The sequence below is a fragment of the Leuresthes tenuis genome, unplaced genomic scaffold (genome assembly GCF_036924035.1).
Source record: "Leuresthes tenuis unplaced genomic scaffold, fLeuTen1.0.hap1 SCAF_6, whole genome shotgun sequence".
Lineage (NCBI taxonomy): Eukaryota > Metazoa > Chordata > Actinopteri > Atheriniformes > Atherinopsidae > Leuresthes > Leuresthes tenuis.
Window position 1 is genome coordinate 7,401,735 of NW_027325360.1, and position 11,887 is coordinate 7,413,621.

Below are 11,887 nucleotides of genomic sequence, written 5' to 3' on the forward strand. Positions count from 1 at the left end.
TTTAGCTGTTGGACAGATGGCATCACATTTGATTCTGAGGAGTTCATGGTGGACTTAATGACTGCAAGGTGCCCAGATCATCAGCCCTCCACCACCGTGCTTGACAGCTGGTATGAGGTGTTTGTGCTGATATGCTGTGTTTGGTTTTCTCCAAACGTGCTGCTGTGCATTAGGACCAAACATCTCCACTTTGGTCTCATCTGTTCTAGAAGTCTTGTGGTTTGTTCAGATTAACTTTGAAAACCTAACCTGTGCTGCCATGTTCTTTTTAGAAAGAAGAGGCTTTCTCCTGCAACCGTCTTTTTCTAATTGAACTGTCATGAACTTTAACATTTAACATGCTAACTGAGGCCTGTAGAGTCTGAGATGTAGCTCTTGGGTTTCTCAGAGCGTTGCACGTTCTGACCTTGGGGTGAACTTGCAGGGATGTCCTCTGCTGAGAAGATTGACAGCGGTCTTGAATCTTTCCCACTGGCCTTATAGCCCTTCCTAGATTGATGGGCAGCAATAATTACTTCTCTAAGATCATTGCTGATGTCTTTCCTCCTTGACAGTGTGTTAACACACACCTGAATGCTCCAGACCAGCAAACTGACAAGACTTCTGCTTTTAAAGAGGTGCTCCTAATCGTGTGCATTTGATTAGCAGCGCGTAGTTGCTACTTACTATCTTGATACTTATGGATAAGGGTTAACTTAATGTTTCACACATGGCTTCCTAATTTTGGATGATGACACAGTGTAATATGTCTTTTTTTTGTTAATTTTAAGACCAGATGCCTTTTCATTAAGTCTTTATATGTCAAACCTTAGAAAGGAAAGAGGGTGTGCTTTCTTTTCACAATGCTGCAAATGTAAATGAAAAAAAAAACACTTTTCACTGCAGGTTCTGGCAAGACCAACAAGAAAGCTCTCTGCCAGCAGCCAAAATTTTAAAATAATCTAAATAGGCTTAGAATAAATATAGAAACTGTATTCCATGTTAAAATAGATAATGAACAAACAGTCCTGAATGTTTACTGTGTGTTTTGACTCATTTGAGGAAGCTTGTATCGGGAAACTGGCCGAATCCTCCAGTAGCAGACAAAGCATGCATTTACCCACAAAAGCAGCCTCTTTGAACGTTTGAACTTGCTCTGTAATTTAGGGGAAATTGAAAATATCCCCCTTGGTCTGTGAATTACATGAATATTTCCACCATAGCGCTAATATGAGGGAATTCACGGAGATGCGTACATATTCTTTTATTTGAGGAATGCGTCTGCAAAATCTGTGCAAGCCGCAGTTGTTTTGCGGCTTTTGGATGTGTTCCAAAGCCCAAAAAGTGAGAAAATGAGGGCACGAGATGTGTAATTGAAATGTATATTGGAGTTGTCATTCATTTTATCAACTGACTGACAACCCAGGAACATTTATGCCCTTTTTTACCGTAAGATTTCCCACATAGCAAAATTGGTCTTGCTCAGTTCTGGCCCACATACTGCAAAGAATGACGGCCCATTACTTGCCCAGATCCAGTTTGCCAGAGCTGGTCCACACATGGGCCAGGACTGGGCCAGTTGCAGGTCACCATAGAAGGATCTGGCCCACATCCGGTTAACTTACCACTTGCCATGCCAGTAGTAGGCCAGAAGTGCTGGCTTGATGCCAGATCTGGCCCAGACCCGTCTGCTATGTGGGTATAGGTTAAAAGAAAGGATTTTATTCAAATTCTATTATTTTGTTATCTGTAACATTGAAGCACTTAATTCCTGAAACTAAAACATTTCTTAATAAGCAAGGACCCGCACCAATGTTGAGTCATAAAATGAAGATAAGTTAAACCACTGGTGATCCATATGTGCAGTAGCATGTTAAACACATTGTGATGAAACCGCCCTTGCTTGCTTACTGCAGTCAGTGACGTGTTGAAGCAGAAAGGTGTGGACAAGGAAGTGAAATACAGCCGTTTTGGGAAGTGGGTGAAATTCTGAGCTTGAAAAGTCCCAACGGTACAGCCTCTGTCATCACTGGGAATTTTGTTTGTGAAACTGATGATACAAAGACATCATAGGAATAACAAAGATTAGGGAGGAGATGTGTGTCTTCTTAAACAATAAACAGGATGTGATGACACTATCTCTGGTCTGTTTAAATGAGGGCAGGTGCAATGCAGAAACTGCCTTTAGCCTTTTGGCTGACATATATTAAGTGGATAATTTAATTCTTTTGTTCTTATTGTTATAGATTACACCCCGGGTTTAGAGGAGGATTTATGGTAGCAGAGAAACTAAACTACCTTCAAATCCGTACAGTGATTTTGTCAGCATCCTGAAAGTTTCACTGTTACGCAACCCTACAATCCAACTTAAACACGTTTATGGCTGACAGACTCAGCACTGAAGAGTCTGCAGCAGTGAGAAGTGCTGACATGGTTCGCATAACCTGCCTTTAGAGTTTGACTTCAGCAGCAGCGCTGATGTTCTTACGTCACAATTCTGACTCATTTGGCATGTTTTCTTTGTTTTCTTTTAGCAGCACACTTGATAGTTCACAAACCCAATTCCAAAAAGCTTGGGACGTTGTGTAAAATGTAAACAAAGCAATGATTTACACATCTCATAAATCACTATTTTATTCCCAAAACATCTTGAAAGTGAGACATTTTTCCTTTGTCGTGAAAAATATAAGCTCATCTTGAACTTCATGGCAGCAACACATCTCAAAATAGTTGGGACAGGGGCGACAAAAGCAGTAATTAGGTTAATTGGCATAATGCCTGTAACATGACTGGGTATGATAAGAGGACCTTAAAGAGGCAGAGCCTCTCAGAAAAAAGGATGGGCTGAGGTTCAGAAATCTGTGGAGCTTTTTCAGAGCAACGTTAATCGGTATCGAAATGCAAAGACTCGACAAAGTTGATATTCCGTCATCTAGGGTACATATTGTTATCAACGGATTCAGAGAACCTGGAGACACGGGCCAAAATAATTTCTGGATGCCCATGATCTTCAGGTCCTCAGGCAGCACCGCATTAAAAACAGACATGGTTCTGTCATGGAAATCACTGCAGGGGCTCAGGAACACTTCCAGAAGTTATTGTCTGTGAACACAGTTCAGGGTGTTATCCACAGATTCAGGTTAAAGAAGCAAGACGTGAACATGATCCAGAAACACTGCTGTCCTCTCTGAACCAAAGCTCCTTTAACGTAGATTGAGGTGAAGTTCTGTGGTCAGACGATTCAAAACTTGAAATTCTATTTGGAAATCATGGATGATGCATTCTCCAGATAAAAGAGGAGAGGGACCTTCTGGATTGTTACCAGCACTCAGTTCAAATACCTGCATCTCTTACGGTTAGGGGATATAATAATGCTTATGGAAATGGAAACTTGCACATCTGGAAAGGCACCATCGATGCTGAAAAGTATATACAGGTTTTAGCACAACACATACTCCCATCCAGATCTTTTAAAGGGAATGCCTTGCATATTCCAGCAGGAGAATGCTAAACCACATTCTGCATCTAATGCGACAGCATGTCTTTGTAGGTTCAGACCTTTCACTGTGTGAGTGAAGCTGTTTTTCTCACTATTGCTCATACCACATACTGTCTGGTCTCTGCATTGATCAGGAGATTTAGGTCAGGGTGTTATCTTCTAAGGTATATAACAGTAGATGCAGACATGCAGGTACCGTATCAACTGTGTTTACTGGCCAAATAGAGTCCAAAAGTCCAGTAATCTATTGTCTTCAGGAGTCCTTGTATGCTGCTATGGTGATTTGTAACATGAATCTGTTAATGAAATTCCACTAAGACAAGTCCTAACTAATCTGGTTTTTCTCCACAACGTCAACAACTGAAAATATTCAGACCATCGTGGCAAGCAAACCATGACAAAGAAGACGCAGGAGTGCTAAGCAGATGAGCTTTTTATGATGAGTTTTTTATTAAATAGTTAATCAGATGTCTCACTTTCAAAAACTCAATGTTTTCAATGGTCTGTAAAAAGTATTGGTTTATGAGATTTCCAAATCAATGCATTCAGTTTTTTATTTACATTTGAGACATCATCCCAACTTTTTGGGGGAATGGGGCTGTTTTCCATCAAATTTGAATGTTTGTTTGTAAGAGTTTGAGGCAACACATCTGTCATATAGTATTAATCATGTACATAATACCTCATAGAGAGCAGTGGTGTAACGCTATCCCTTCACCCCCTCATACCTCCACAATGACGGAGGTATACAACCGTTTTGGAGCTCAGGAAGTGTAGTAAGGTAACATTTTTATAGCTCTTATGTACCGGTGTCCAACAAGGACCCGTCAGAATGGTCAAATAGGTCTTTAGTTAATCCATCTCGATACTAACCATTTTACTGGTTGCCTTGGTGACACCTCAACTCAATTCTTTCTTTGAGTTTGAGTTTACCCAACTATGATATGTTTTAAGATGCTATTAGGTTTATTATTGAAAACTACCTGGTGAGAATTAAGAATCATCATGGTTAGGACTGAAACTCATTCTTTGTATGACTCTATGTACCAATCTGACACTTCACATGCAGTCTCATGGTCTTTAGAGGCCACATATTCTTTGACTATGATAACAGGGAGTTATAGCCCTCTATAAAATGAATCACGGTGTTGTTTTTGGTGTGACAGTTCATCTAAGGCAGAATATAGCCTGTCCATGTCAACGATCAGCCACTCATTAACTTTTGAGATAATCATATGGGTGACTCTGCTGCACCACATGAAACTGTCTAATAAAACAGTTTCCAAAGTGAACTGAAACCTCCAACTACCTGTTTAGGGCTCGTTTAGAATTACTTGTATTTCTTGTTTCTTAGGTTTTTTTCTTCTTTCATTTTGTGAAAGAGTTCTGTTTAATGATTACGTAGCTTCTTTCTTTGCTTCCTCTTTTTGGTTCATGTTAGTCACACATATCATGATATTGTCACGCAAGTCACAAAAGAAGAGGTAAATGAGCATGTAAGTAAAAACTAAAACATGATAAAGAATTATTATGGTTTCCAAAGGTTGTTGTTGACAGTTTGATTGTAGGATTTGGGTACACCCATTGCTTTCAGTCAAAGAAAGGCTTGCTGCTCCTCCATGACTATAAATAATGTTTTTACTATCATAAGGATGGTTGTTTATGCATGTTTCTTATGGTGAACTTTTGTCCCACAGCAATAAAAGTACAACACTGTTAATCATTTATTTTCAGCTCAGAAGAGATAACACAAATTCATATCTTTTAAAATTTCAGGGATTCCTCTGTGTCACGTCTGTGATTACTTACTTCCTCAGCTGTCATGAAATACGAAGAGCTTTGAAAGTGCTGCTCCAGTTATGACTAACGTTGTAATTTCTGATGCCAACAGGAACTACACAATTCAAGCACTGATTCATGCAAAGCATCATGTGGTTATAACACACCCAGACTATCAAGTCTAATGTGGACTCACACATCTTAGCTCCAGAAGAATAAACATTTCTGCTGCTTTTCTTTTATCTGATGAAAGACAAGATGGTCCAGATTCCCCAGGATTTGTCTAGATGCCCCAAATATGAGTTTATATTTAGAAAATTAGATTGTTTAGGGTCTCTTCAAACTGCAGGTGTCCTGACTTACGTGTTTGTCCTCATCTCGCTGCTTATCTTTGTAATTATGCTCTAGTTTCAGGGCAGTTGCAGTTGACCTGTCTTATTTTTTTTTTTATCTACACAGTAGTTTTGTTTTTTACTGAGACTCATGTAAATATAATCTGTATCAAACCATGAGATTGTTTCCTCCTTTACACATTTTAATGAAGGCATCACGTATTTCTGATTGTAAGTTAACTTTCACACAGTTCTCTTTACCTTCTTAAACCCAAAGCACTTCATCCCAAAAATTGTGCAGGAAGAACTTAGAATAACTTCATTAGCCGTAATGAAGTTATTCTAAGTTCTTCCTTTTTGTGTTTTGAAGACTGTTGAATAGCTCAGACGCTGAAATGATGAAATCTGGAATTATGCAGCAGAAAAACAAGTGTAGATAAATAAGCATTTGCTTCATACTTTTGATTCCTCAAAGTTTATTGTTGATACCAGCTTTACACTCTGTGGTCAATACGAGTCATGATCCAATATTTAACACAGTTCTTCAATCACAGCCTCAAAAACCAACAGCTTCCTCAACTAAACTTGTTATGAAAGAGAAAGCACAAGTTCCCCCAGCTGCAGGGGCAAACATTACTGAAAATACTGGTCTCGGAAATCAAAATTGGTAAAAATCCAAATCCAAACGAGTTGTTTAATCGTTGTTGAGTTCCATATAAAACAGGGAAACTTAAGAAATCTTCTTGACGGGCTGTGTGCCGTAATGTTAAGTGGTTTTTATTTAAAACAAACAGGAATCATAAATGGTGCGACATGTTTTTTTAAATTCTATCTTCACAGTATTTCACCATAAAATAAAAGTAGATTCATTGTCAGAGATGCAGCCTACAGACAAAGAAGCCCAGGGTCACATTCTGTCTTGTTAAGTGGTCAAACGCCTCTCTTGGATGCAGAGAATGCTGGATGTCTTGATGTATCTGCAGTATTTTTCCAGGTGGATGAGGCAGAATTCTTTTTCAGATACAAAATAAAGAAATAAGGTGTGATGTTGATAAATGAATAGCCAAATAGCACCGCTGTATATCTCTGTCCAAATGGGTCCAATGACTGAATGTGGACCTTTAAACTTGTGAGTCTCTCAATAAAAGGTCCAAATATTGTACAAATACTAATTTTTCATTGCTCTGTTACCCACAGTGATACAGCATAAGTTTAAATGAGTATGTACATAAATGTTCTGTGTCTCCAAAAGTGTTCCTACATGATGAGTCCACTTCCACATCTCATTAGTGTTTACCTGGCCACAAACCGGGGAACAGAGAAGGTACCAATCCCCAGATTAATAATATATCATAATCAGAACACCTTAATTTCAGTGATTTAAATGACGATGTGATTTCCACTCCTTTGCTTTTCCACTGCGCTCAGTTTGGGGAAAAAGCTTAAAAATTAACCTAGACTGGTTAAGTAGGATGAGGTGTTCAAAGAACGTGGTTAATGTTAGAAGTTAGGTCTACATGTTACAGAATACATACTCAACAAAAATCTACATGATTACAGTTTGTACATTTTTGCATTTGGGCTTTTCTTTTTTTTTAACACATCTTTTACAGGTTTTCTTTTGATGGTGGCCATAAACATTCATCTCTGATGAGGAAAACCTTCTCTTACGGTGCTGAATAGATAGTAATACGTATGAGATTAAATTCATTTCTGACTGTCTTTCATAATAATCGAAACTAAACTAAATTGGTTGATGGTTTTAAAATGTTCTGATCCTGTATACATTTCAAATTGTTTCTTTTTTAGCAAGAAAGCAGAATATCTCATATAAATTTAATGAGAAGGAAATATAACCCTGCAGCGTCAGTTGTTTGGAATCCAAGTCAAGTTAGTCAAGTTAGACAAGGCCATGTCTCTGTCTAATTGGTCCAGTGGGTCTGAGCGTGTGTGCATGTGCGTGCGTGTGTGTGGCTGTGTGTCTCTGTGTCTCTCTGGGTATTCATGGGGGTGAGAGGGTTGTTTTCTTTTTAAATTTGTTTTGTCATTGTTGTTTTTAGCCTCGGTGAGACACTTTGTGTTGCGTTTTAAGCATGAAAAGAGCCACATAAATTAAATTTGATTTGACTTGAAGGTTGTATCCATTCAAAAGTCTGTGAATGACGCAGTTCCCCTCCATCAGCTCTAAAAGCGGGCTGTGAGGAAATGTCAGATTCAGCCACTGTTATGCAACCCTAAACAACAACCATGTTCACTCCATCTGGTGGAAATTTTTTTTCACAGCAAAAGAACGCCAAAACTCCAAAGAGTCAGTAAAAGACGTGAGACGATTTGGAAAGAGCACAGACGAAAATGTAGCATTTCCTTCAATGAGCTTTCACCTATTTACTGTGTTGAAGGGCCTTGGTCATCGTGGAACAAAGACTTATAATAATTCTTAACTGTGCGTGTGGATGAAATTGGGCACTAAGCATCACCTCATCCCTACAGTCACACACGGTGGTGACAGCATCATTCTGTGGCAGTCTTTTTTTCTGCATTGGGGGCTTGGAGAATTGTCAGTGTAGAGGAGAAGAAACACGAAGATAATAAAGAGCAATCCAGAGTCAAATCTTTCTCCAGCTCAACATGTTGGGCTGTGGAAAACATTTACATTTGAACAAAACAAGTCAAACCAGACCAATAAAACACCGGCTACGGCTCCTATCATCTTATCCTAAGCTCTTCTTCTTGATCTCACTGGAAAACATCATGAGGTTAAGGAAAGGTGGTCGGAGAAACTCTTAAAGACTCAGTAAAAGATGCACTGAACTTGTACCTGTTTAGTGAATATCCAACAGAACATGCTTAACATACTTTGCCAAATGCAGTCTGAACACGTTATAACACAGAAGCTATGTCAAGCATATTTCATATTAGTATAATACAATATGATATAGAATATTTCTGTATTATCAGGGTGGATCATTTATAAAAGTGAAGGACACTGTTGTCAGAGACTGCTAATTTTCACCCTCCTGTCATCTATTCGTCATCACAAATCACTGTTGGTACGATTAGATAAATATAATCGAATGTCACTTTGAAGATTACGGCCAAAAGTTATTGTAGGATGAAATGATATCCTTTCTTTTAAGGATGCTCCAGTGTTTCCTATGTTAAATGAGGTATTTGCTTATTTTTTATTTCTGCACCATCATTAACTGTCTGTTTCCTATTAGTTTTTAAAGCTGTTTTACCAGTGATTTGGTTCTTTTTTTCTTTCTTTTTGATTTACCTGTAACCGTGTGATTGTGTTGAGATTGCATAAGTGGGCGTCGATAAAAGATTGTTGTGACTTGGGTTACTTTAGTCAACTGTCTGTGGAAAATTTTACCCCATGGAGACAAATAAGAAAACCTGATTTTATTATCATTCAGAAACCAAAAAGAAGCACAATATAAACCAAAATAAGAACAAAGCTCGATAGAATAGAATAGAAAAATACTTTATTCCTACTATATGTGCATGATTAGGTGTAAAAAGTGCTTACATACCAGCACTGGTCTTTTCCTCAACATAAAAAATCCTACTATTAACCGGCTAGGAACGTTGATATGTGTCACAGTGTCCCAATCACATCTACAGCTGCTCTGCTGAGTTGGGCAACAATGTGTAAGTACAGTATTTCGTCACTGTAGACAAAGACATTGAGCGTAACCGCAAAGACTGGCCCTCTTCCTGTCTTCAAAAAAATTCCCTCAAGCAAGTGGCTATAAAAGCCAGGCAAGTCACCACAGGCAGACAGAACAGCAGGACAGCTGATAACCAAGCAAACAAACTAATACAGCTCAGATCTACAGGCTTTTACAGGTAAACTGACTTTTCTTGTCATGACTGCTTTGTCTCTGAGAGGCTTTTAAACTGAATATTTGCTATTTAATAGCTTTATTTAATAGCTGGAGATGATGATACTGTTGAGACTCGTGAATCACAGTTTTAGCAGCAGTCAGAAATTGAATGGCTGTATTTGGTTGCAGATGTTGCTGTAGGGCTAATGGAGATTACAGAATTTAACAAGCTTTTTAAAAGGAAGAAATTGTCCTTAAAAAATTAAGCTACGCTTGATGTAATGGTGTGTGAAGTGACACTGGAAATGGATTTCTGTCTTCCTTCAGACCTTTTTTTACTCTGAAAACAATGGAATCCCAGATGACTTGCAACACAAGTGAGATGTGGGGCAGGAAGATGCCAGAAGGACTGGACTTGGAGATTTCTCAGTGTCCACTGACAATGAGGAGCGTTGCCAACCTCATCATCGCAATGGAGAGGCTGAAGGGTGGCAAGACGGAAGAGGTGCTGAGCACTGACTTCAGGGATGAAAACCTGCTCAACATCATGCTGGATAGCATCGTTGAAGGTGATAAAACTTTGTTTCAACACAGCTGCATTTTCTTTTTCATTAAATGATATGAACCTGGGACCATCATGAGCTTTTTGGCCTTTTTAATTCTCAAAGTAAAATAAAAAATGCTGCTTTCATTTTTACTTAAACAGCTTTTCTGCAATTGAAAATCCAGATAACAAAAGTTTAAACATGATAAAACCAACTAGAACAATATAACTAAACAAGCCTGCTTCTTTTTCTCTCAGAGCAAATTGTTTTCGAGAGGAGTTCAGCTCCGCCAGTTCAGTTCAGCAGAACCAATGAGCATCAGTGCAGCGTGACTGACGGCCAGAACAGGAGCTTAATTCTGATCCAAAACACCATGGAGCTCCATGCTGTGATGCTCCAGGGAGGCAGTGAGAACCGCAAAGGTAAAAACATGTGATGTTTAGGTGTGACGGTTAGAAACTCTCTTTCTGGCTCACTGCAGATATTTCCATTAGAGTTTTTAAAAAAAATAAATGTATTAAGTTTATCTATTAGCTGTTGACTTTACCCTGTATAATGGTGATATAAAGGTACAAGTGCCTAGAATCTGTTCACAAAACAGACAACATAGAGTTTTTGCATTTGTCTCATCACTGATGCTGACAGACTCAATATTCCTGCATCCTCCTTTCCCTCCTCAGTTCATCTGAATATGTCGACCTACGTGCATCCTACACCCAGTGTTGAGGCCAGGCCTGTCGCTCTGGGCATCAAAGACACAGATCTCTACCTGGCTTGCTACAAGGTTGATGGCAAACCAACTCTGCATCTGGAGGTAAAGCCCTTACAAGTATCTCACACAGTGAACATACCTAACACAAAACTGTACATTTGATATGGGCATGTGGCACTCAATGTGTCCAGAGTGAAAACCATCTAACATTGATCTTGTCTCTCTTCAGACTGTGACGGACAAAGAGAGCCTCTTGAGTATCAGTGCGGAAAGTGACTTGGTGCGGTTTCTCTTCTACAAACACGACACAGGGCTGAACGTCAGCACCCTCATGTCTGCCCTCTTCCCCAACTGGTACATCAGCACAGCAACGCAAGACAACAAGCCGGTGGAAATGTGCCAGGAGACCGCCAGCCGCCACAGAACCTTCAGAATTCAACGTCAGAGTTAAAACCACTGCAGACAGAAAGTGGATGTCCTACTGAGGCTGAAGTTTGGCCATCTTAAAAGAAAATTACAAAGAGAGTATTTACCGTATGTACCAAGTACAGAAAGTGACAAATGCTTATATAAGATAAGACAAGATGAGATGGAATTGTATTAATCCTGAAGGAAATTCCTGAATGTATTGTATTGACATAGTCAAATTTCATCACAAGATGGCATCATTGTGCTGTGTGGTGAGCATCTTCTATATTTATTGCTCTGAATGACTTGACATGTTGTTAATGCTCTTAAGTATTTATTTATCTATATATTTATGCACAATCTTGACATTTGTATTTATTTGGAAATCCGCTTTCTAACTGCGAAGTGTTTAAATAATGTGCAACAAATCTTGAATAAAGCCTTATACATGAAAAATAACTAGTACTTTTATCTTATGAGCTCTGTCGGGATTTACTAAATGGGTGTCCCTCAGCACATACCGTTCCCCAAGTCTTAGGACTTCCTCTGCATGTAGAAGACCACAAATAGCAGCAAAGTATTTGAGAGGAAACTCAGAGACAAACCTGCATGTTTCTGTGTTTTAATAATAAATAATAATTTAATAAAGTATTTTATTTGTCATTGGCCATTTAAACTACTGATATTACACTCCATTAGCATGGGAGTAAAATGTCTGTTCAATGCAGTGTTTCTTAATTCCGGTCCTCATGACCCACTGCCCTGCATGTTTTCGATTTCTGATTCAAATGAATGGCTCCTTA

At 38.9% G+C, this 11,887-nt stretch overlaps 1 protein-coding gene across 1 annotated transcript; it reads left to right on the forward strand.

Moving 5' to 3' along the window:
* The first annotated feature begins 9,380 nt into the window (after positions 1–9,380).
* On the forward strand, positions 9,381–11,529 carry LOC140309488 (interleukin-1 beta-like). The gene is made up of 5 exons (XM_072387356.1): positions 9,381–9,441; positions 9,747–9,988; positions 10,222–10,386; positions 10,645–10,778; positions 10,906–11,529. Exons 2-5 carry the CDS (start codon positions 9,769–9,771, stop codon positions 11,125–11,127), a joined length of 741 nt encoding a protein of 246 aa, XP_072243457.1. The 5' UTR covers positions 9,381–9,441; positions 9,747–9,768; the 3' UTR covers positions 11,128–11,529.
* Positions 11,530–11,887: the final 358 nt, after the last annotated feature.